Source organism: Pongo pygmaeus, chromosome 6 (assembly GCF_028885625.2).
Source record: "Pongo pygmaeus isolate AG05252 chromosome 6, NHGRI_mPonPyg2-v2.0_pri, whole genome shotgun sequence".
NCBI classification, from domain to species: Eukaryota; Metazoa; Chordata; class Mammalia; order Primates; family Hominidae; genus Pongo; species Pongo pygmaeus.
In genome coordinates this window covers 102099336-102126937 of record NC_072379.2, presented here as the reverse complement: position 1 = coordinate 102126937, position 27602 = coordinate 102099336, and the positions used below count along the sequence as shown (strand labels likewise).

Sequence of the window (27602 nt, the reverse complement as noted above, 5' to 3'; positions counted from 1 at the left end):
CAGAAGAGAGTGGGGGCCGATATTCAACATTCTTAAAGAAAAGAATTTTCAACCCAGAATTTCATATCCAGCCAAACTAAGCTTTATAAGTGAAGGAGAAATAAAATACTTTACAGACAAGCAAATGCTGAGAGATTTTGTCACCACCAGGCCTGCCCTAAAACAGCTCCTGAAGGAAGCACTAAACATGGAAAGGAACAACCGGTACGAGCCACTGCAAAATCATGCCAAATTGTAAAGACCATTGAGACTAGGAAAAAACTGTATCAACTAACGAGTAAAATAACCAGCTAACATCATAATGACAGGATCAAATTCACACATAACAATATTAACTTTAAATGTAAATGGACTAAATGCTCCAGTTAAAAGACACAGACTGGCAAATTGGATAAAGAGTCAAGACCCATCAGTGTGCTGTATTCAGGAAACCCATCTCACGTGCAGAGACACACATAGGCTCAAAATAAAAGGATGGAGGAAGATCTACCAAGCAAATGGAAAACAAAAAAAGGCAGGGGTTACAATCCTAGTCTCTGATAAAACAGACTTTAAACCAACAAAGATCAAAAGAGACAAAGAAGGCCATTACATAATGGTAAAGGGATCAATTCAACAAGAAAGAGCTAACTATCCTAAATACAGGAGCACCCAATACAGGAGCACCCAGATTCACAAAGCAAGTCCTTAGAGACCTACAATGAGACTTAGATTCCCACACAATAATAATGGGAGACTTTAACACCCCACTGTCAACATTAGACAGATCAACGAGACAGACAGTTAACAAGGATACCCAGGAATTGAACTCAGCTCTGCACCAAGCAGACCTAATAGACATCTACAGAACTCTCCACCCCAAATCAACAGAATATACATTTTTTTCAGCACCACACCACACCTATTCCAAAATTGACCACATAGTTGGAAGTAAAGCTCTCCTCAGCAAATGTAAAAGATCAGACATTATAACAAACTGTCTCTCAGACCACAGTGCAATCAAACTAGAACTCAGGATTAAGAAACTCACTCAAAACCGCTCAATTACATGGAAATTGAACAACCTGCTCCTGAATGACTACTGGGTACATAATGAAATGAAGACAGAAATAAACATGTTCTTTGAAACCAACGAGAACAAAGACACAACATACCAGAATCTCTGGGACACATTCAAAGCAGTGTGTAGAGGGAAATTTATAGCATTAAATGCCCACAAGAGAAAGCAGGAAAGATCCAAAATTGACACCCTAACATCACAATTAAAAGAACTAGAAAAGCAAGAGCAAACACATTCAAAAGCTAGCAGAAGGCAAGAAATAATTAAAATCAGAGCAGAACTGAAGGAAATAGAGACACAAAAAACCCTTCAAAAAATTAGTGAATCTGGGAGCTGGTTTTTTGAAAGGATCAACAAAATTGATAGACCGCTAGCAAGACTAATAAAGAAGAAAAGAGAGAAGAATCAAATAGATGCAATAAAAAATGATAAAGGGGATATCACCACCGATTCCACACAAATACAACTACCATCAGAGAATATTACAAACACCTCTATGCAAATAAACTAGAAAATCTAGAAGGAATGGATAAATTCCTTGACACACACACCCTCCCAAGACTAAACCAGGAAGAATTTGAATCTCTGAATAAACCAATAACAGGCTCTGAAATTGTGGCAATAATCAATAGCTTACCAACCAAAAAGAGTCCAGGACCAGATGGATTCACAGCCGAATTCTACCAGAGGTACAAGGAGGAACTGGTACCATTCCTTCTGAAACTATTCCAATCAATAGAAAAAGAGGGAATCCTCCCTAATTCATTTTATGTGGCCAGCATCATCCTGATACCAAAACCTGGCAGAGACACAACCAAAAAAGAGAATTTTAGACCAATATCCTTGATGAACATCGATGCAAAAATCCTCAATGAAATACTGGCAAACTGAATCCAGCAGCACATCAAAAAGCTTATCCACCATGATCAAGTGGGCTTCATCCCTGGGATGCAAGGCTGGTTCCATATATGCAAATCAATAAATGTAATCCAGCATATAAACAGAACCAAAGACAAAAACCACATGATTATCTCAATAGATGCAGAAAAGGCCTTTGACAAAATTCATCAACCCTTCATGCTAAAAATGCTCAATAAATTAGGTATTGATGGGACGTATCTCAAAATAATAAGAGCTATCTATGACAAACCCACAGCCAATATCATACTGAATGGGCAAAAACTGGAAGCATTCCCTTTGAAAACTGGCACAAGACAGGGATGCCCTCTCTCACCACTCCTATTCAACATAGTGTTGGAAGTTCTGGCCAGGGCAATTAGGCAGAAGAAGGAAATAGAGGGTATTCAATTAGGAAAAGAGGAAGTCAAATTGTCCCTGTTTGCAGATGACATGATTGTATATCTAGAAAATGCCATTGTCTCAGCCCAAAATCTCCTTAAGCTAATAAGCAACTTCAGCAAAGTCTCAGGATACAGAATCAATGTACAAAAATCACAAGCATTCTTATACACCAATAACAGACAGAGAGCCAAATCATGAGTGAACTCCCATTCACAATTGCTTCAAAGAGAATAAAATACCTAGGAATTCAACCTACAAGGGACGTGAAGGACCTCTTCAAGGAGAACTACAAACCACTGCTCAACGAAGTAAAAGAGGATACAAACAAATGGAAAAACATTCCATGCTCATGGGTAGGAAGAATCAATATCGTGAAAATGGCCATACTGCCCAAGGTAATTTATAGATTCAATGCCATCCCCATCAAGCTACCAATGACTTTCTTCACAGAATTGGAAAAAACTACTTTAAAGTTCATATGGAACCAAAAAAGAGCCCGCATCACCAAGTCAATCCTAAGCCAAAAGAACAAAGCTGGAGGCATCATGCTACCTGACTTCAAACTATACTACAAGGCTACAGTAACCAAAACAGCATGGTACTGGTACCAAAACAGAGATACAGATCAATGGAACAGAACAGACCCCTCAGACATAACGCCGCATATCTACAACTATCTGATCTTTGACAAACCTGAGAAAAACAAGCAATGGGGAAAGGATTCCCTATTTAATAAATGGTGCTGGGAAAACTGGCTAGCCATATGGAGAAAGCTGAAACTGGATCCCTTCCTTACACCTTATACAAAAATTAATTCAAGATGGATTAAAGACTTAAACATTAGACCTAAAACCATAAAAACCCTAGAAGAAAACCTAGGCATTACCATTCAGGACATAGGCATGGGCAAGGACTTCATGTCTAAAACACCAAAAGTAATGGCAACAAAAGCCAAAATTGACAAATGGGAGCTAATTAAAGAGCTTCTGCACAGCAAAAGAAACTACCATCAGAGTGAACAGGCAACCTACAAAATGGGAGAAAATTTTCGCAACCTACTCACCTGACAAAGGGCTAATATCCAGAATCTACAATGAACTCAAACAAGTTTACAAGAAAAAAACAAACAACCCCATCAAAAAGTGGATGAAGGACATGAACAGACACTTCTCAAAAGAAGACATTTATGCAGCCAAAAAACACATGAAAAAATGCTCACCATCACTGGCCATCAGAGAAATGCAAATCAAAACCACAATGAGATACCATCTCACACCAGTTAGAATGGCAATCATTAAAAAGTCAGGAAACAACAGGTGCTGGAGAGGATGTGGAGAAATAGGAACACTTTTACACTGTTGATGGGACTGTAAACTAGTTCAACCCTTGTGGAAGTCAGTGTGGCGATTCCTCAGGGATCTAGAACTAGAAATACCATTTGACCCAGCCATCTCATTACTGGGTATATACCCAAAGGACTATAAATCATGCTGCTATAAAGACACATGCACAGGTATGTTTATTGTGGCACTATTCACAATAGCAAAGACTTGGAACCAACCCAGATGTCCAACAACAATAGACTGGATTAAGAAAATGTGGCACGTATACACCATGGAATACTATGCAGCCATCAAAAATGATGAGTTCATGTCCTTTGTAGGGACATGGATGAAATTGGAAATCATCATTCTCAGTAAACTATCGCAAGGACAAAAAACCAAACACCACATATTCTCACTCATAGGTGGGAATTGAACAGTGAGAACACGTGGACACAGGAAGGGGAACATCATACTCTGGGGACTGTTGTGGTGTGGGGGGAGTGGGAGGGATAGCTTTAGGAGATATACCTAATGCTAGATGACGAGTTAATGGGTGCAGCACACCAGCATGGCATGTGTATACATATGTAACTAACCTGCACATTGTGCACATGTACCCTAAAGCTTAAAGTATAATAATAATAAAATTAAAAAAAAAACTTATAATAGTGTTCTTTGCATTATTGATGTTTGTGCAGTAATCTTTCATCGTCTTCAGCCCTCAGGGCATCTTTAGCCCTTTGTGGCAGAAATCCAGAATCCTCAGGCTAGATCACAGTTCCACGACAGACGAGGGAGACACATTCTGCCAATTTCAGGCAGATGTGTTCCTCCTGACACGTTCTTTGTTCCCTTGAAGGGTACCGCAGTAGACTCAAATCAAGGACTTTTGTGTTCTTATTCCCATCACTATTATACTTGGTATGTCCTTTCTGACCACAAGAGGCTGAGTTAAGAATCTGATGGTTCCCTCATCTCAGAAAGTCACAAGGGAGATGATATTTTTTCTTACTAAATCTCTTAATCCCTTAATTCATCCCTGACCTGATGAAGTCTCTAAAGCAATTGTAGCCATTTTTTTCAAGATTTTGTGTACTTTATTGTATGTATGTTATGCCTCAATAAAAATACTTTAAAAAAGCAATCGGAAAAAAGAAGAAAGACTACCAGCAAAGAGATGACAGCTAGATTAGCAGCCTACATTTGATCAGAAACAAAAAAAGTTCAGAATGTAATTCAATCGTGACTTTAAAGTACAAGAGAAAATAAACATCAACTCAGTCTTTCACCTAACCAAACGATTATTTATGAGTAATGGTGACTAAAGTCATTTTCACACCAGGACTAAAATAACCTCTAAAATATGTGCTTCAGCAAGGACTACAACAGATGAATCGATAATAGCAAGGAGGTTGGTGAATCTACATAAGCATTAACTTTCGAAAATAATGAATTTTTCCTTTTTTAGTTGACACATAATAATTGTGTATATTTATCAGATACAGTGACATTTTGATACATATATACAATGTGTAGTGATCTAATTGGAGTAATTCACGTATCCATCACCTTAAATATTTATCATTTATTTGTGTTGTGAACATTCAAAATCCCTTCTTCTAGCTTTTTGAAAATATAAACGAAATTATTGTTAACCATATTCACCCAACTGTGCTACAGGACACTTATTCCTCCCACTTAGCTGTAACTTTGTATTTGGTAGCCATTTTTTACTGGGTTCCTCTATTAGTAAATTTTTCTATCATCCATGTATAATTACATATTTGTCTATTTACTTTTAATCTACAAATTATATAATAAACTCATGTTCTAACATATTTTGTATATTATGAGACATATAAATTTGACATTAAAATATAAAAATTCTCATATTTTATTCCCAACTATAGATAGAGGTATATAAATGAATTTTTTAAAAAAATTATTTGATGTTCTTTTCAGTTAGAAACTGTAGGTGAAATAATTCCAAATTTAAAAATAAATTTGTTTCTCTTGAATAATACAAACTGGAAATGATGTCAGGTTTGCCAATAATGTAAGAAGCAATATATGATTACGAATTCACATTAAAGATAATATCTTCTACATAAAGCCTAAAAGAAGCCATATGGTAGAAATATAATCATTCAGATTGATGGTTAGAATGATAGAATTTGAATGAAAAAACAATATTGAAGGGTTCACATCATCACCTGTGATTTATTAAAAATAAATTAAAGCTACAGGGGAGAAACAAAATTAAATTTACTTTTTAACAAATAACCCGAATTTTTAAGAATCTTTTCTTTGTGATCTTTCAAGTGAATGTGTATTCAAATAATCTCAATATCATTTTTTAGTCAATCCAATATGCTCTGCCTAACTTCAAGTTAATAGATTATAGCAATTTTTAGAGAGCTGAGTTTGTCTATTTTCCCCCCAATCTATTTTAAATATGAGGGAACTTCAGAATTTCTGAGACTACATTTGTAATCAGTTAGCCTCAAGGGGTATGAAACAATCAGTTTTCTGATCCAAATTATTCAAATTATTTCCTCAGTGAAGTGTGAATTTTAATAAAACTTAAGTGAAAGTAGTAGTATACATCATGTGAAAAATAATTCTTCCTGTGATTTGTCTTTTTAAAAAGTATTGTTATTTCTCTTGTCTAGGCACTATTGGAATTAGAAGAAATGCAAACATGATGAAATACATTTTATCATCAGAATTAATTAACTGTTGATGTTTTCTTATTGTACATAATCTGCTACCAATATATAATAAAGTTCTTGAAATAATTGTAATATGATACACATTTGTACTCTAATTTTTTGGTATTATACGTGATTTAATGTTATTTAATTTATTCTATTTAAAAACAAAAAACAAAAACAATGGTGAGTTACTGAATGAAGTTTCTTTGCCAGAAAAAAAAAGTCATTGATTTTGTCAGTCATTAAGGACGTAGATAGAAATTTAGGGCTCCTGAAAAGTTTTAGCAATATAGTAATAGTCAACATTTATATAGTACTTTCTATGTGCGAGACACTTTACATACATCGATTATGTAACCCAGTGAAGTGTTGTCTTCTATATTTCACATGTGAGAAAAGAGAAGCATAGAGAGTTTACATATAATTTACCAAGGACATAGCCTTGGTATATGACAAGTATATGACTAGTATATGACAGAAATGGATGTGAACACAGGTAATTTGTCTCCACAATCTTTGTTCTTGACTACTACTATACAGCTTGCATTCATTACAGTTTTTCTTTGACTGTTGTAAAAAAAAATAGTTTGTTCTGTTTGAGGGTATGAAATACCATGGAGAAGAGAAAAACAGAAGTCTGTTCATTTGTTTAGCAATTGGGTGATGATCATTGGTGATGATCTTCAAAATCAATAAGACCAAAACACTTCTCCCAAGAAACTTAAAATTTAGTAAAGTAAGTAGAAGTAAAAGGACTGTGTTAAGTGTTATATTAAAAGGGTGTATTACTCAGGTAAGTTCCATCTTGCTGTGGTAACAAATTAACTCCCAAATCTCAGCTTAACTCAACAATCTTACATAGTTGTCCTTTATACAGGGACTCAGCAGTCTAACTATTTCCATATGATGGCTGTGCCGTCTCAGCATGTGGCCTCTGTTATCATCAAGACAAAGGAATAAAGAACACAGAGGGCTCACATTTTCTATTCCGTGTTTCAACTAGGGAATAATATACTTCATTTCTGCTAATATCCGATTGAATAATGCCTACTTGAACTGCATAGGAGCTGGATAATGTGTAGGAGCATACAACTATTTGGTGAGCAATTAATGCCTTCACCAAGAGGTATGTATGTCACCTGGAAAAGAATGGGTGTTGGGCAATAATTAGTTAGGATCCTACAGGAAGTTGACTGAAGAGTGGCAGAAAAAGCATTGATAGGGGCTGGTGAAGGTAATTGAGGAATTGAAAACAATTAAGTTTCTCGGCACCCCACAGGAAGAAGCTGTAGCAAAGACTTCAGTACCACGGAGAGCTCCTCCATTTACATTGCTTGCTTGCATATAACGTAAATTGTTTTTCTGTTTTGGGGGATTTATTTTTCCATAAATTAATGGGGTACAGGTGGTATTTTGTTACATTAGTAAGTTCTTTAGTGGTGATGTGTGAGATTTTGGTGCAGCCATCACCTGAGCAGTATACATTGCTCCATTTTTGTACTCTTTTATCCCTTACCTCCTCCTACTCTTCCCCCCAAGTCCCCAAAGTCCATTGTATCATTCTTATGCCTTTGCATCCTCATAGCTTAGCTCCCGCATATCAGTGAAAACATACAATGTTTGGTTTTTCCATTCCTGAGTTACTTCAGTTAGAATAATAGTCTCCAACCTCACCCAGGTCACTGCAAATGCTGTTAGTTCATTCCTTATTATGGCTGCATAGTATTCCATCATTTATATATGTACATCACCATTTCTTTATCCTCTCGTTGATTGATGGGCATCTGGGTTGGTTCCACGATTTTGCAATTATGAATTGTTCTGCAATAAATATGCCTGTGCAAGTATCTTTTTCGAATAATGACTTCTTTTCCTCTGGTAGATACCCAGTTGTGGGATTGCTGGATCAAATGGCAGTTCTACTTTTAGTCCCTTAAGGAATCTCTGCACTGTTTTCCATAGTGGCTGTACTAGTTTACTTTCCCACCAGCAGTGTAGAAGCGTTCCCTGTACACTGCATCCATACCCACATCTACTGTGTTTTGATTTTTTTATTATGGCCATTCTTGCAGGAGTAAGGTGGTATCACATTGTGGGTTTGATTTGCATTTCCCTGATCATTAGTGATGTTGAGCATTTTTTCATATGTTTGCTGGCCATTTGTATATCTTCTTTTGAGAAATGCTTCCCAGCTGCGAAAGAAAGGGGCTTTAGTTCTTCCCGCGTCTGTGAAGTCTGCATGCCTGATTCATGCCCTCCTCTGAGTTCTGGCCAGGAGGCTTCTCACCCCATTCAAATTGTTACAAAGTTCAGCTAGAGAATTCCTTCTCCCTGTGGAGTTTTATCTTCTGCTTCTCTGGCTACCCTCTCGATGGATCCCTGGGGTGCCAGGCAGGAATGGGCCGCCTGGCAACCCAGAGAGCTCCCAGGGCTTTGCTGCTGCTTCCCCTACCTCTGGATTTCACTTGACTTGGCATTTTAACTTGACTCAGCTCTAGGTAAAGTTGGAAATTTCTCCCGCAAACAGACCTTCAGCTTCTCCAATGGGGGCGTATGTTAGGGAGAGGAGGGTCTCCCTTTGCCATTTCCACAGTTGGGGCACCCACAGTATTTGGGGTGTCTCCTGGGTCCTGCAGGAGCAGTCCGCTTCCTTCAGAGCGTCTGTGGGTCCTTTCATATAAATCGTAATGTCTTTTCAACAACAGTTTATTCCATTGACATTTGTTGTGAACCTATAATATATTTTGTGGATAGAAAAAGTCATAACACATAACCATCAGTGGGAAGATAAAACTCTCTGTAATGCAATTGGTATGTTCAATGATAGAACCATTCACTTGGTGTTATGAAATTATGGAGATGTTCCTAACATTAATCTTGGGTACAAGAAGGAGTTGCATAGGAAAATTTCTTGAAAGAGATGATTTATGATTTCATATGTTTTATTAAGTCATAAGTAGGAGTTTTGCCATAACAGAGAGAAAGAAGACAGTTTTGGTCAGGAGTTGAAAAACTTTTTCTGTAAATGGCCAGATAGTAAATATTTTAGGCTTTTCAGGTTATATGTGGTAGGTCTGTGTTGCATATTCTTTGTGTTTTACAAATTTTTAAGGTGTAAAACCATCTTTACCTCAAGGGTTGTAAAATGTAGGTTGTGGCCCAGGTTGGACATGTGGTCCATAGTTCGCTGACCCTGGTTCTATGCAGAAAGAGTAGTAGCAAAAAGAGAGATGTGTACTTACAACTATATACAGTCTCGTCTTGACAGAGTATGAAGTTTGAAGAAGGGTCATGATAGATAAGCCCAGAGATGTAGGTAGCGGATACGCAGAGTGTCACATTGAGGAAATTTAGACCTACATCTATGAATATGAGTATCAGTAGAATGATAAAATCATATTTGCATTTTAGAAAGATAGCTGTGTTGAGAATTTCCCTGAGGAAACAAAACTGAACTCAAAGAGGAAGCTGTTGGCAATGGTCAAAAAGGAGGTAATGAAAGCCTGAAATAACGCAGTGGTGAGAAGAATAGGCAAGAGAAGATTCTGTTGAAAAAAATCTTAAGATATAATAAGAAAGACTTGTGATTGGTTGACTGGAGTGGGGAAAGTAATCAATAATGACTCCTTGTTGATTGATTGAGTAGGAAAAGTAGTCAATAATTACTCCCAGACATGATAGCGTTGCTTTGACTGAGATTATAAATATTATGCAAACTCATTAATGTTCATTATTTAGCAGGAACTGTGACTGTTAAAAGGATCTGATATTTAGTCCATAATCCCATCATCTGGGGTCAGACAGCACTGTCACATCTTCTGACACGATGTGACCCTGTCACACCTGGTAGGCTGTGGGAAGTCTGTTAGGCTGTCCCAGGTAGGGAATGGGGAACTTTTGCTGCTGTTCATCAAGTAGATTGACTGTGATAAACAATATCTTCCCATTGCAGAATGCTCATTCAAGGTAAGGGATAAGGTACGCAAAGTGTAGGTTCGTGGAAATAGTCCTAAAGGCCGTAGTTTTTAAACACTATCAGTTATTTTAGCTACTTTTGGATCGAGAAGTCCAAAATTTTGTAGATTTTGAACTTGCCCTCTGTAATGGGCATGTACCATCCATGATTGCCCAACATTTTTATATAGTTTCCCACATTGTGAGTATAGTCTTCCAAAAATACAATTCCCATAGTTCCTTCCTTTCTGGGGTGAAGGCATGTCACCTAGTTTGCACCTATCAGACTCAGCCTCATGAGACTGGATATTGAAGAGTGCAGTGTGACCTGGGGACCCAGTATGGCGAGGTCAGTATTCTATCAAGTGAAGATTCTTATTTTGGAGGAATAGCTGCGGTGAAAGTTCTCTTGATTCGGGGGGAAGTAGCTGTTGTTTTTATGTTGGACCTGTCCCATGGTGGGGTGGACATGACTCTTTGCTGGGCAACGCCCAAGTTTACTTCTCCAGGCCTCCCAGAAAAGCTATATGTCTTAAAATCCCCTCAATTAGGTTATATTCTGTGCTTTCCAACTGAAAATATCAATAGCTGTACCCAGGGCTTCAATTCATTAAATGTTGAAATTTTATTTGCAGAATTAAAGAATATATCTCAGTGCTGTGTTTCTCCTGCACTCAAACAAAATTTCCATTTAAATAGGTAAATGATCTGGAGATCACCCATGCTGAGCATGAAACCCTAGTAGAGGTGATGAACAAGAGGCGTGGTAACCCTTGTCTAACTTCAGAAAGCTTCTGTATGTAGAAACAGGATCTGATTATTTTAACTGTACCTCCGGATTGGCTGACCTAAAATAATTATCCCTAGCAATGTTATATCTAAATAACCTGTGACTGCTGCCATACACAAACAGCTCCAGGTAGAAATGTTTTATCAAATCTTTTATTCTTTGTCTTTTCTTTTCTTTGCTAAATGAAACTAACAACAACATGCTGGCTACCTGTCCAGAAATATATTCTGCCTTAACACCTGGTGCCTGCTCCTGTGACCTGCTCTCTTGTGTGTTTAATTCACAACCCAACTTCCAGTTTAGGAGTCAGATTTTACACATATGCAGGCCACAGAAACTCAAAGAAGAGGAGGCTTTACAGATACAAATACAAGCCATGTAGGAGAGTAAAAAGAGCCTCAACAAGGCTTTCTTTAAAACAAAACAAAAATAAACTATCACCAAGTCCTAAAAGCTACCTCCAATCTTCTCAAGCCTTTCTCTTCTCCTCTGTCCTCTCTGCCAAAGAAATGCCAATTTGACCTATCTGTCAGTTACATGATATTATATCATTTTTTGTTATTATACTTTAAGTTATGGGGTACGTGTGCAGAACATGCAGTTTTGTTACATAGGTGTACACATGCATTGGTCGTTTGCTGCACCCATCAACCCATCATCTACATTAGGTATTTCTCCTAATGCTATCCCTCCTCTAGCCCCCCACCCTCTGGCAGGCCCTGGTGTGTGATGTTTCCCTCCCTGTGTCCGTGTGTTCTCATTGTTCAACTCCCACTTATGAGTGAGAACATGCGGTGCTTGATTTTCTGTTCTTGTGTTAGTTTGCTGAGAATGATGGTTTCCAGCTTCATCCATGTCCTTGCAAAGGACATGAACTCATCCTTTTATGGCTGCATAGTATTCCAGGTGTATATGTGCCACATTTTCTTTATCCAGTCTATCATTGATGAGCATTTGGGTTGGTTCCAAGGCTTTGCTATTGTGAACAGTGCCACAGTAAACATACATGTGCATGTGTCTTTATAGTGGAATGATTTATAATCCTTTGGGTATATACCCAGTGATGGGATTGCTGAGTCAAATGGTATTTCTGGTTCTAGATCCTTGAGGAGTCACCACACTGTCTTCCACAATGGTTGAACTAATTTACACTCCCCCCAACAGTAAAAGTGTTCCTATTTCTCCACATCCTCTCCAGCATCTGTTGTTTCCTGCCTCTTTAATGATCGCCGTTCTAACTGGCATGAGATGGCATTGCACTGTGGCTTTGATTTGCATTTTTCTAATGACCAGTGATGATGAGCTTTTTATATATATATTTGTTGACCACGTAAATGTCTTCTGTTGAGACGTGTCTGTTCATATCCTTCACCCACTTGTTGATGGGGTTGTTTGTCTTATTCTTGTAAATTTGTTTAAGTTCCTTGTAGATTCTGGATATTAGCCCTTTGTCAGATGGATAGATTGCAAAAATTTTCTCACACTCTGTAGGTTGTCTGTTCACTCTGATGATAGTTTCTTTTGCTGTGCAGAAGCTCTTTAGTTTGATTAGATCCCATTTGTCAATCTTGGCTTTTGTTGCCGTTGCTTTTGGTGTTTTAGTCATGATGTCTTTGCCCATGCCTGTGTCCTGAATGGTATTGCCAAAGTTTTCTTCTAGGATTTTTGTGGTTTTAGGTCTTACATTTAAGTTTTTAATCCATCTTGAGTTAATTTTTGTATAAAGTGTAAGGAAGGGGTCCAGTTTTAGTTTTCTGCATATGGCTAGCCAGTTATCCCAACATCATTTATTAAGTAGGGAATCATTTCCCCATTGTTTCTGTCAGGTTTGTCAAAGATCAGATGGTTGTAGATGTGTGGTATTATTTCTGAGGCCTCTGCTGTGTTCCATTGGTCTGTATATCTGTTTTGGTACCAGTATCATGCTGTTTTTGTTACCATAGCCTTGTAGTATAGTTTGAAGTCAGGTAGCATGATACCTCCAGCTTTGTTCTTTTTGCTTAGGATTGTCTTGGCTATATGGGCTCTTTTTTGGTTCCATATGAAATTTAAAGTAGTTTCTTTCTAATTCTGTGAAGAAAGTCAACGGCAGCTCAATGGGAATAACTTCGAATCTATAAATTACTTTGAGCAGTATGGCCATTTCCACGATACTGATTCTTTCCTATCCATGAGCATGGAATGTTTGGGCAGTGTGGCTATTTTCACAATATTGATTCTTTCTATCCATGAGCATGGAATGTTTTTCCATTTGTTTGTGTCATCTCTTATTTTCTTGAGCCGTCATTTGTAGTTCTCCTTGAAGAGGTCCTTCATGTTCCTTGTAAGTTGTATTCCTAGGTATTTTATTCTCTTTGTGGCAATTGTGAATGAGAGTTCACTCACGATTTGGCTGTTTGTCTATTATTGGTATACAGGAATGCTTGTGATTTTTGCACATTGATTTTATATCCTGAGACTTTAATGATATTATATCATTAAAAAAATTACATGGGGAAAATTAGGAGAATGTCTAAAAAGGCTTTTTAGATGGATGATGTTGAAAAATAGATTGAGAACACTGTCATCAACTAAATGGGTGACAGATGACTTTACAGATATGACAGCAGCCAGTATGGGCTACAGTGGTCAACCACAATGTTGAGAGTGGGCCAGGTGCCGTGGCTCACGCCTGTAATCCCAGCACTTTGGGAGGCCAAGGTGGGTGTATCACTTGAGGTTAGGAGTTCGAGCCCCACCTGGCTAACATGGCACATGCTGTCTTTTCTCAAAATACAAAAATTAGCCAGGCGTGGTGATGCATGCCTATAATTCAGGTGACTGAGGCCTGAGAATCACTTGAACCCAGGAGGCAGAGGTTGCAGTGAGCCAAGGTTGTACCACTGCACTCCAGCCTGGGTGACTCAATCTCAACAACAACAACAACAACAAAAAAAAAATTGATAAAACAGTTCTACCTGGAGCTATTTCTATATGGCAGCAGTCATAGGTTATTTAGACAAAACATTGCTATGGATAGTTCTTTTAGTTTAGCCAGTCTGGATGTACAGTTAAAATAATCAGATCCTGTTTCTACATGCAGTGGGTTTCTGGAGTTAGACAAGGGTTATCACGCCTCTTGTTCCTTACTTTGGCCGGGGTTTCATGCTCAGCATGAGTGATCTCCAGCTCATTTACCTGTTTAAATGGACATTTTATTTGAGTGCAGTAGAAACAGAGGGGACTGAGATATATTCTTTAATTCTGCAAATAAAATTTCAACATTTAATGAACATTATCCTAATCACTTTACATGCAATTTAGCATTTAATCCTCACAGTATGAATTGTTTTACTTAATCATTCCCACAGTTCTATTGAGTATATCTTGTTATCTATCTATAACAAAATAATGATCCTGGGGCTTAAGAGAGTTTAAGTAACTTGTTCAAGATCACACCACTAAAAACTGACGGGGCTGGATCCCATGTGACTAGTAGTCACTGAAGTCACTAGTGACGTGGACAACTTACTTAACCCCTTTAAGCTTCTATAAAATAGGAATAATAATAACACTTCTCAGGGTTTTTAATGAAAAAATGTGTTAATCTTTGTAAAACACTGAGAACTTTGCCTGCATCATTAAATACTCAGCAAATGTTAGCTGTTATTAGTTTGTCCAGAATCTTCTCTCTTTCTCTCTTTTTTGAGCATTAGGGTAGGCAGAAGTCTGAACCATGGTGCTGAGTAGTAATTTTGGTATTGTAGTAAACTTCCCAGATAGGTCAACTGGGCATTTCTTTGGCAGTGAGGAGAGAGAAGAGACAGGCTTGAGAATATTGGAGGTAGCTTTTAGGACCTGGTGATAGTTTATTTTTGTTTTGTTTTAAAGAAAGCCTTGTTGAGGCTCTTTTTAGTCTCCTACATGGCTTGGATTTGTATCTCTAAAGCCTCCTCCTTTTTGAGTTTCTGTGGCCTGCATATGTGTAAAATCTGACTCCTAAACTGGAAGTTGGGTTGTGAATTAAACACACAAGAGAGCAGGTCACAGGAGCAGGCACCAGGTGTTAAGGCAGAATATATTTCTGGACAGGTAGCCAGCATGTTGCCGTTAGTTTGAGGAGAGGCTGGGGGCAGGCAGTGGGAAGTGATTATCTACCACCATGCAGCTGTTAAGCAGGGAGGGAGAGTATGCAGTGTTATGAGAGAAGGCAGCAGAGATAAGCTTTGGGTCAGCAGATCAGAGAGCTTCCATTACAGACAGGCAGGGCAGAGGCTGCACAGCTCTTTGAAAAGGGTGCTGTATTGTCAAACTCAGTGGTCACACAGACCCAAGTATAACTGGTTGGCTTTGCCCCTTAGGAGAACAGCGTTTGACTTAGAAATATCTCTCTCATATCTGTATCTAACTCAGAGATGTGTCTACCAAGAGGACAAAGGGTATACAATAACTGATGAAAAATTTAGGCATTTGGAGAAAAAGACAGAGAGCCTAAGCTTGTGCCTTATAGGAAGGGCTCTCTTCCTGTTCATTCTCAGATGGTTTGCATTCTATAACTGGATTTGGACAGGTCTGTTGGATCAGGACACATGTCTTCCCAGAACTAAGGTACTACTATTTAGGGATGTGGGGAGGAAGCCAGCAGACAGTGTAGCGGAACCTGTGTTCAGATGCCACTCACTAGTCCTATTATCCTTAGCAAGTCACTTAAATCTACTGAGTCTTACTGGGCGTAGTGACGTGTGCCTGTAATTCCAGCAACTCAGGAGGCTGAGCCTGGAAAGTTGAGGCTGCAGTGAGCTGTGATCATAGCAGTGCACCCCAGCCCAGGTGACAGAGCAAGACTCTGTCTCCTAAAAAAAAAAAAAAAAAAAAAAAATCCTGAGTTGTGGTTCCTTTATCTTTAAAATGGGAATGATAATAATAGCCAACATGTACAACACTGTGTGCCATACACTCATTTACTCTTCACAGCTACCCTATTATTATCATCCTCATTTTCCTGGAAAGGAAACTGAGGAACAGAATGATAGAGTAACCTGCTCAAGATTCCACAACTCTTTGGCAGTGAGCAAGGATCTAAACATAGGCAGACAGGGTTTCTATGCTGTCAACTTTTCCCCTCTCCTGCCTCTCTAAATGTGGCACAGAGAGGCATTCAGTAAATGGTAGTTCTGGGAGAGGAATGGGGAGGCAGCATCAAGACCTCTCATCTTTTAAGTGCACTGAGCAAGGAAAGAATCAAGTTGACTTAGAATTGGCTCTATTTATAGAACTAACTAGAGGTGTGGAAATAGGTAGGTTCTCTTCCATTTCTAACTTATGTCCATAGATACACAATTCCAGAATGACTTTTAAAAGGTTTTAGTGCTTTTTGGCTTCTTAAACTTAAATCTGAAACCAAATAATCAAACCAGTGCTTTGAAAAGTAAATATACACAGTGTATATGTGTTAGTGTGTGTGCACGTACTATTCAATATCTTGTAGCATTACTCTACTTAAGAGCTATTGTTTTCATACCTATTTTCATCAGGCTGATACTTCACAGATAAGCTACAATAAGGGTGTTTTTAGGAAATTCCGTGATTACTTTTCAGCATATGAAATCATGTTTGGCTTTGTTGAAATGTCTGAGTACATTGACCTACCAAAGAAAGCAAATAATAAACAAGCCAAATTCTGTAAGTAGACAGTTATTCATATTTGAATTAACAGATTAAAGAGTGATAAAAAGGAATTCTATAATTCATTTTTTCTTTTTCATTTACAATATAACACTAACTTTCCAAACTACATTTTCAGAACAGTCTGTGTGTGTTTTTTTTTTTTTTTATTAACTGATGGAAGCCTTTAGGTATCCCTTTTAAAGAAAGAGCAAATGATGAAAAGGAAAGGAAATGGAAATCATCTTAGATATTTGTGCCATTCTTAGCTTACACTTCTTATGTAGACATAAGGTAATAACTTTGCTAAACTTCCTGACAAAACATCGTACCAAGCTTTCTGAAAGTGTTTGAAATAATAAAATATTTCTTTTACAATTGTATCATTTTTATATATGGGGTTATATTTTTCACATAAATCATAATTTTAATGTACTTGCCCTTTGTTTGGTGATACCCTATCCACAGATGTCTTAATTCTTGAAACCCATGAAAAATAGACCAAGGCTTGTTAAACCCACTTTAACACTAACCATGGCAAATTATAAACTAAAGAGATTTGAGTAATCCACATCTTTCATCTACGAAATATAGAATTGACCCAACATGAATGTGTAATTTTATCAATAGGCAGGTTATTTTTGGTAATGAAATATTCATTGTGTTTCTTGGAAGTGAGTAGCCTACATTTTTATGAGCATATGTACGTTTTATTGTAGAGATGGGGGATCATGGAACTTCTAGTTACAGTTTTGAAGACTCAAATTGTGCACATTAAAAGCACAGAAAAGTATTCCTGGGGGAAAACGGGGTTCACACAAGGTTTAGTCACAAACTTAAAATAACTGAGGACTTGTCAAGGAAAATGACATCCTGGAAGGAACAGAAATGTATGTCACTGTCTTAAAAGAGAGTGTGGGGGCAACTTTAAACTAATTAAAGACATTGTGAGACAAATCTTGCTGAAGTATAATGCAGATAAAGGAAACTCTGCTATTGATTCCTATCCTTCAACCACAACTTGGATAAAGAAGACAAAATTTGATATTTGTTATCTAGATACCCAAGGTTTGTATGACAATGATTTTAAAACATCCATACTTTATTAAAGGAATCATGGCTTTACAGAGTGATATTGATTGTTGGTACAGAAATTACAGCAAAGTTATGATTCTTTTTTAAGATGTTTGTACACAATATGCAAAAGAAAAACATTTTGTAACAATAGACGCTTTAAAGTCTTACTCAAAAAGTTGTCAACTTTATAGAACTTCAGAGTTTGAAGGATAAACTCCTTTCTTTGCCCAAATCTACATCAGGAGAGCCACATTTGACTTGTTTACTTTCTCTCAATTCTCTTGAAAAAGTGTAGCCTCTTTCTCTGGGGAAGAAATTTCATGTGAACATTTTTTGCATAAGTTTACATATAACCAAAACAATGAAAATAAAATCATTATTATAAGTACACCATACACACATATTCATTATATGTACATATCTCTTTGAGAAAAAGTGTAGTTAAATTATTGTGTTACAGATCCTGTTTTCCCTTTTCCAAATAATATTAAAAATTCAATATGGATCCTATTATTCGGCATGCAGCAGGGAAAGCAGCATGTAAATTTAAATTTATTATCAAACTCAAAATTTTAGTTATCCCCAGAATGGTTTCCATCTTACATATATTAACTAGGTGGCATATGTCTTTCATGGTACAAAAGGCATTAAAAAGATCACCATGGTGGATGCAGTAAATTGCATTTCATAGAACATGAGAAGCTGAGTCTGAGTTCTCTCATTCTCCTAGTTCTCAGTTTATATATGCACCCTTGCTCATTATGTCTGCCTTTGTGTAATGTTCTCCCATTTTTCTTGTATTCATTTAAATTGTACTCATAGATTACAATGAGGAGCCCCAAAAGAAAGGAGTCTTAGTGATCATGACCAGCATTTTAGAGATGTCAGAATGAAGCTTGAGATGGGTGCCCTGACAGAGGTCATACAGTAGTGTGTAACAGAACTGAGGGAACCATCTCTGGATTATGCTCTACTGCTTTGTGTAAATAAAAACAAATATGGGAAGTCTTAGCTTTTTCTTTAAGACCCAGTTCCAGTCTCACACTCCAATAGGAGCCATTTCTGACTAAGGGCACTGGCTGGAATCCAGGCTACTTTGTACACTTGCTGAATGAATGTAAACAGATTCTTTTATCTCCATGTATTGGTGCATTCTGACACTGCTATAAAGAACTACCTGAGACTGGGTAATTTATAAAGAAAATAGGTTTAATTGGCTCATGGTTCTACAAGCTGTGCAGGCTTCTCCTGGGGAGGCCTCAGGAAACTTACAATCATGGTGGATGGTGAAGGGGAAGCAAGTGTGTTTTCATATGGCTGGCAGGAGAGAGAGAGAGAGAAGTGTTACACACTTTCAAACAACCAGATCTCGTGAGAACTCACAATCACGAGAACAGCAAGAGGGAAATCCACCTCCATGATACAGTCACCTCCCACCAGGTTTGTCCCCCAACACTGGGAATTATAATTCATCGTGACATTTGGGTGGGGACACAATCAAACCGTATCACTCTATTTTCTCAGTGTCTTAGTTAGTAAAATGGAGAACGTAACACTCCTACCTCATAGGGTTATGAAGGGCCTTAAATAAGTTAATATTTATGAAGCACTTAGAGTAGTGCCAGGTCATAGTAAGTGCCTAATAAGCATTAGTTGTGATTATTATAATTGTCCTTATTAATAACTTTTCACTCTTATATTGTATTTTTTATCAATACCACCCAAGTAGCACTTACTTCTTTTCTAGCTGCTTTATTTAAGATGTTAGTTTATTCCAGTTTTCTCTTCCCAGCTCAAGTCATATCAGGGCAAGGACTATCTTCTCTATTTCTTTTATATACCTCCATAGAGCCTAACACAGTGTTTGATGCAAAATAGGAATTCTGTAAATAATTTTCTTCTTGCTGGTTGATTTTAGATAAATGGATTTCTAATAGTTGCACCTCTAGGCGATGTTTACATGTTCTCAAAGAAAATGCCAATTACATTGTGTAGCAATATAATATGCCAGTGTTCTATGTTAAAAAAAAAAAAAAAACAAACCAAAGACCACCGTATAGTCATAGTGTTTGAAGTTGCATAGAAAGGTCTAGAGAATACACGTTTGGGATAGTTTTAGGATTAGTGAGTGAGAGGATAGGTTATTTTGTGTTACTACCAGAGACATTACGTAAGGTATTGTTGGCTGTCTTCAAACTGTACATTGACAACATAATGATATGAATAGTATTACTCTAAGCCCTGAATTCTACACATTTTACTAAGGCACATTTTTAATGCAAATTATTGACTAGACATTAGAATTGGTTGGTGAGCTTTACAAAATCTCAATACCCACACCATACTTCAAAACAGTTAACTCAGAATCTCTGGGTAACGGTATTTATTAAATCTCCTGGTGCCACTGGGCAGCCAACTGGGAGAACTATGCTAGAATGTTAGATTGCAAAAATATCGTTCTATGGCATATTCACCCAAGGTAGGACGTTAAGGTAGCAACTTACAAAATTGTCAAGTAATATGTGGCCTAGACATTGACTCATTTTTGAAGAGGGGTTTTGAGGAATCAGGAGGCATTTGACCATGATTCCTCTTACTAAGGCTCTATAACGCTGAAACTTTATTTTGCTTGATTTGTTTCCCTTCCCACAGGACTGTGGCTAGGACTTTGTTTTCCTTTTTGGCCAGGCAGACTCCTGCAGACTTGTCATTTTCCATACACCAGATCCCTGCTTTATGCCTGACCAGAGGGGAGTGGCAGCTCCTGAGTCATGCTATTGAGTCTTCTTGGGCACTCTGTGATTTTCCTGGGACTCTCTTATTCTCCCCAACCTTGTGATTTCTCCAGCTTGATGATTTTTGTCTCAGGATTCAGCTTAAAAATGCAGAGTCTTGCATGGGAAAAAGAACACCATTTGGATATGTCAAAACATAGATTTGTTTTTCTGTATTTTAGACCAGTTATGACCTATTCTGAACAACTTTATACTGTGGAATATTCTATTGCATTTAGTTAATGTGAAATATGTGTTATAATTTCTGTTGTCTTTTTTTTCAGTCCTGCTGCTGAATAAATAATTTGTATTATAAGTTGTATTTATTCAAAAACTACTACTTCTTCTTTTTTCTTTTTTGAGATGGAGTCTCGCTCTGTCGCCCAGGCTAGAGTGCAGTGGCATGATCTCAGCTCACTGCAAGCTCCGCCTCCTGGGTTCACACCATTCTCCTGCCTCAGCCTCCCAAGTAGCTGGGACTACAGGCGCCCACCACCACACCCGGCTAATTTTTTTTTTGTATTTTTAGTAGAGACGGGGTTTCACCGTGGTAGCCAGGATGGTCTTGATCTCTTTACCTCATGATCCACCCACCTCGGCCTCCCAAAGTGCTGGGATTATAGGTGTGAACCACCATGCCTGGCCCTTCTTTTCTTTTTTACAGTCTTTACCGTTTCTATGTATTCAGAAAATATTTCTTGAGAATCTGTGGTATGTCAGACACTGTGGCAGGCACTTGGGATATAAAGATTAAAAGCGGTGTCCACATGGGCAACTTGGGGAGATGGTCAAGTGCTGTGGTAAAAGGATGTATGAACTGCTCTGATGCCACAGAGGGAGGACACCTGTCCAAACATGGGGCAGGGGCAGCGAGTGGGCAGTGAGAGAGGGAGGGGCAGTGAGGGAAGTCTTTGAGGACTGGCCATGTCTGATTGTATCATTAGGCCTAGCATAGTAAGTGACTTCTCTCAATGTTTGGTGTTAAACAGAGGCTACATTGAGCCTTGCCTTGAAGAGCACATAGAAGTTAGCCTAGTAGAGAAGAAGGATGGGTGGGAGGAGAGCAAAAGTCTGGGGCCTGCTGTGTTGAAAGCAGAGCATATGCTTAGAGGTGAGAGTGAGGGTGGCTCAGCCACTAGTGCTTGAGAGTGATGGCATTGCTGGTTCACAAAGGATGGTAAGTGTGTACAGGGAGAGCAAGTAGGGGTCAGATTGTCTCAAACCTTCTAACTGATGCTAAGAAGTTTGTATTTCTCTAGAATCTGATGGGAGCCGTTTAAGGAGATTTCAGAGGGATTGACATGATCATGTATGCGTTTTAGAGAAATCATTTTGATGGAACATGGGAGTGAGACAGGACAGAGACCTGTGAAGAGTAATCATGATAAGCCAGGGGAAGAATGATGGGAACCTAGGACCATTTAGGGAGAAAAGTCAAATCCTTACTTTATACCACACAACAAAATAACATTCAGAAACATGTCAATGTGAAAATAAAATAGTAGAAAGAAAACATAGGAGAATATTTTTTTAAATCTTGGGGATTGAGGAGTCCTTTCAAAGGAAAGCAAGAGACCAAAGGCCAAAATATAACAAAAATGAATGTTTGACTATGTGTAAGGTACTAGATGCTAGAGGAATGTGGATTAGTAGACCTGCCTTGTGCTTTTAAGGGGCTTAAGAAGTAAAGAAAGTTAAGAAGCAGAACATTCCAAATGCCTTGGGCTAAATGCTGTGTTGGAATTAAGTAAAAGATTCAGTGGGGACTCATAGGAGCAGCTACCTGGGTTTGCTTGGAAGTGGACAGGAGAGGCTTGAAAAGGCAGAAAGTGAGCCAAGTCTTCATGTAGGATCTGTCAGGTGGTTGAGAGCAGTTGAGGAGAGAGAGCATTTTAGGTAGAGGGTACAGCTTGTATGAAGATAGAGGAGGGTTCATTTGGTATTTTGGGTGTGCAAAGTGCAAGAGGATGGGCAAGACCTGGGGGCGGGAAGTGCTGAAACTGAGGTTGGAGAAGGCAGTGAGAGGCAAATTCAGTCTTAACTATTCAGAGTCTTATTGATGGCCAGTGACATCAATAGAGCTTTCTATGATGATGAACATGTTCTGTTCTGTGCTGTCCAATGTGGCAGCCATGAGCCACATGTGCTATTGAGCATGTGGAGTGTGGCTAGTGCAATTGAAGAACTGAATTTTTAATTGTATCAAATTTTAATTAATTTAAATTTAAATAATCGCTGTGGCTAGCAGCTACCATATTAGACAGTGCAGCTACAAACAATATGAGGTAGGCTGGGTGCGGTGGCTGACGCCTGTAATAGTAGCATTTTGGGAGGCCCAGGTGGGTGGATCACTTGTGGTCCAAAACCAGCCTGGCCAACATGGTGAAACCCCATCTCTACTAAAAATACAAAAAAAAATTAGCTGGCTGTGGTGGCAGGCACCTGTAATCCCAGCTACTCGGGAGGCTGAGGCAGGAGAAACGCTTGAACCCAAGTGGTGGAGATTGCAGGTTGCAGTGAGCCAAGGTTGCACCATTGCACTCTAGCCTGGGTGACAGAGTGAGACTCTGCCTATTAAAAAAAAAAAAAAAAAAAGGGTCATTGAGAGTTTCATAAAGAGGAATATTAACAGTGTGAACAAGTTTATATTTTAGAAAGATCGCTCTGGTAGGCAGGAAGAAAATCAAGATTTATTAGAGACCACTGCTTCCAGATAGGGTACTAGGTGCTGTCATATGTATTGGGCCATTTACTACTTACAGCAACTTTAAGGTATAGAAGGCATGGTATTTCCATTTTACAGACAAGAAAACTGGATCTCAAAGAGAGTAAATCATTTGTCCAAGGTCACAAAGCCAGTAAATGAGAGAAATTTAAAATTTAACTTCCCATTTCTGGCAGTGCTTTTAGTAATTTTTTAAATAATAAACTTATTTTTTAGAGAAGCTTTAGGTTCACAGAAAAATTGAATAAAAAGCACAGAGTTGCCATACACCCACTATCCCTACACACAAAAAAACCTCCCCTACTGTCAACATCCTGCCTCAGAATGTGGTACATTTGGTCCAACCAATGAACCTACATCGACACATCATTATTGCTCAAAGTCCATAGTTAACAGTAGGGTTCACTCTTGGTGTGTACATTCTATGCATTTGGACAAATTTATAAGGACACATATCCACCATACAGTATCATACAGAGTAGTTTCATTCCCTTAAGAATCCTTTGTGCCCTTTCTGTTCATGCTACCTCCCTCTTTAACTTCTGGCAACCCCTGATCTTTTTATTGTCTCCATAGTTTTACCTTTTCCAGAATGTCATACAGTTGGAATTATACACTATGTAGCCTTTTCAGATTGGATTCTTTCACTTGGTAATACGCATATTAAGTTTCTTTTATGTGTTTGCATGGCTTCATAGATCATTTCTTTTTAGTGCTGAATAACATTCCATTGTCTAGATGTACCACATTATCCATTCACCAACTGAAGGACATCTTGGTTGCTTCCAACTTTTGGCAGTTATGAATAAAGCTGCTATAAACATCCCTGTACAGGTTTTTGTCAGACATATGTTTTCAATTCACTTGGATAAGTACCAAGAAGTACAACTGCTACATCATATGGTAAAAATATGTCTAGTTTTGTAAAAATACTGCCAAACTGTCTTCCAAAGAGGCTGTACCATTTTGCATTCTCACCAGCAATGAATGAGAGTTTCTTTTGCTCTGCATCTCAGCAGCATTTGGTGGTATCAGTATTCCGGATTTGGGACATTCTAATATGTGTGTAGTGGTATCTCATTATTGTTTCAATTTGCAGTTCTCTAATGACATATGATCCTGAATATCTTTTCATATGATTATTTGTCATCCGTGTATCATTTTTGGTGAGGTATCTGTTTAGGTCTTTTGGCCATTTGTTAATTAGGTTGTTTGTTTTTTTAATTGTTGAGTTACTTATTACTATTTTATATCTGAGATACACCTAAGATAATCACCTTATTAAAAAAAGAAAAGCATCCCCTGATAGCTCAGCTTGGAGGTGACCTGTTCACAGCTAGGCCATGATGTTCTCATTTTGAACATGAGCAATTCACAGAACATCAACATTAGACAAGACCACTTTACAACTGTGATGTTATGAGGCAAAAACAAGACCACTCTGTAACATAGCTGAACGCAGACAAGACTAAGAACATGAAGCAAATCACAAAAGTGACCAACATCCCCATCCATGCAAATAGGACTGCTGTTGCTTTTCTGCCAATCACAAATTTAGCCTCACCCCATTCCTCATGCCTCTGAGATTAAAACAACAACAACAACAAACTAAGATACTCAGTGAAAGGTTTGCCTCTACTTTGTGATAGCACCAAATCCAGAGGCAAAGGACCTTTTCTTGAAACCTCCCAAATAGGACTGGGGAGTTTTCCAGGCAAACCTGATCACCTTGCCCTCTGAAATAACCTAACACAAGCCTAAATATTTTAACAAGCCTCTCCTGACATCCTTTTACTGAGATGCCTCCCACCTCCCTATGGTGTTTGGTCTCCCTTGCTGCAGACAGTTTCAATAAATCTAACCTTGTTCAACTGCAGGTTGGTCCTGGTGGTTTTTGGTGATAGGCAAAGATCAATCAACAAAACCAAAGCAAAGCAAATATTATAGCAATGATTCCAGCAGGTCACTCCTTTAACAATAATATTTTAAATGATTAATTTCCCTGTAGCAATAAAAAGTGAAAAATTACATAACTTATTGGGAGGCCAAATAGCATAGAACCTTAACATGAAAGAAAACTATTCAGAAAATACTGTGATGCCATGATAGGAAGATGTTTGTTTTGTTGTCTTTGTAACAACTCTCCTTCCTTTCTCTCAGGGATCATGTCTGACCACCAGTTTGGTAACCAGTTTATGTGCAGTGTGGTAGCCTCTCACGTGAGTCACCTGCCCACAACCAACCTCAGTTTCATCTGGATTGCTCCACCTGCAGGCACAGGCTGTGTGAATTTCATGTAAGTACCCAAAGTGTCTGCCATACGTACAGAAGGCAAATACTTAGGACTTCTCATGGGATTACATATAGAGTAACTATTTAAGTGTTTTATTTTGACAGTTTTAACCCTAATTAAAATCACTAATTTTGTTGCCAAAAAAGATAAAAACTTTTTTAAAAAGTAAATTTAGCAGTCTATTTTTGCATAGTTATATGTACCTCCAAAGGTCTAAATTGGATTTTAGCTGACAAAAATACAGAATAAAATAAAAGTAAGTGAATTGGTGGGACGGGAGGGTAGGGGACGTGGGGAACAGGGAGAAATTTTTCAAAGGGTACCAAGCATCAGTTAGGAGAAGTAAATTTGGAGATCTGCACAGCATGGTGACTATAGTTAATGTACTGCATATCTCGAAATTGCTAAAAGAGATTTTAAACATTCACATCACAAAAAAAGACATATGATGTAATGGATATGTTAATTTGTTTGATTTAATCATCCCAAATGTAAACATATGAAAACATCACATTGTGCTCCATAAATATATGCAATAAGTATTATCAATTTTTAAAAGACAAAAATAATTGAATAAATCAGGGCAATTGGAAAGTGAATGTTCAGAAAATATGGTGAAAACGGGTTACAAAATGCTATAAGGCCTTATCTACCTTTTGCAAGGAGACCACAGAATTAGCTTTGAGCTTTCTGGCCATTAGTGCCAAGCGGAAAATGGGATCAGTTAGGAAATTCCTGGTGGCCAGAAGTCAGGTGCTCTGTAGAACCTAACAGCTCTCCCAGGTGCTTTCATTTAGAGGAAACTAGAGGATGTTCTGAACAGTGTTCTCAAGAGCATCCTTAGGTAAACACTACACTATGGTTCCAAGGCTGTGACTGTGACATCTGTTGATATAGACTATACCCCTAACCCCTACCCCTCATTCACCCTACAGTCACCATGCCTCATCCTTCTTATTCAGGGTTCCTTTTTCCACCCATAGCATTTTTAAACTTCTAATGCATGATATCCTTCACTTATTTAGTTACAAACATTGTTTCTCATTTGTCACTTCCTAATAAAATGCAAGCGCCTTGAAGGCAAGAATTTTTTTTCGGTTTTTCGGTTTTTTTGTTTGTTCGTTTGTTTGTTTTCTTCACTGATTTGTCCCAACTGTCTAGAACTGTCCCTGGCATACAGTCAGCCCTCACTAAATATTTGTCGAATAGATGAATAATCCAATGGTGTAAAGTCAAAGGCAGTTCAGAAACAGTTGTTCTATAGGCAGTCAAGCAAAACAGAGCTGGAAGGCATCTTGAATGGTTTTCTATTCAGACTTGATGCTCAGACAAAATCCCGTAAAACCTGTGTACTCTAAAATTTACCACTGCCTCTTCTTCCCTCTTGATGACAAACAGTTCAGTGTCTGGGGTTTCTATGGGTCAGACATCACTGAAATATATACTCTTTCTGCCTATCCTTTGAGTTACCCAAGCTGCCACCATCAGACTCATCTTACATAACTGGTTGATATTTAAACCCATCATTTTCTCCTTCAGAAAGTTTTTTATAAGTGAGTGAACATTTTCCTTCCAGTATGTTTTGCTAAGATGATTGCAGTAGCTTCCTAACTTGTCTGTCTGCTCATCTCTGGCCCATTTTTCCTTCAGTATATCCTACATATTGTGGTCCAGTTAATCTTCTGAAGGTACAGCCTTGATTACTCAAAATTTGGCTAAGGCTCAAACTCCTTTCTGAAGACCAAACGTTTGGTATATGTTTGAAGGCTCTTCCAATGTCTTTGTTTATTATCTTCTCTGATATCTCCCTTGGCGCACACCTCCTGATGGAGCCGAAACTGGCAGGCCTTCCCACAATTCCCTTACAGATACTATAACTTCCTTTCTCCATGCTTTTTCCTTGGCCTGGAATGCTTTTCAATCTCACCCTCAATTGTTAAAATCT

At 38.1% G+C, this 27602-nt stretch overlaps 1 protein-coding gene across 2 annotated transcripts in view; it reads left to right on the top strand.

Annotated features, from left to right (window-relative positions):
* RELN (reelin) overlaps window positions 1–27602 on the top strand; it is a 529179-nt gene that overhangs the window by 131782 nt on the left and 369795 nt on the right. For both annotated transcript variants that reach the window (XM_054494994.1, XM_063667694.1), the window contains exon 3: window positions 25525–25660. In XM_054494994.1, the coding sequence (XP_054350969.1) occupies window positions 25525–25660 (136 nt within the window). The remainder of the gene's footprint in view (window positions 1–25524; window positions 25661–27602) is intronic.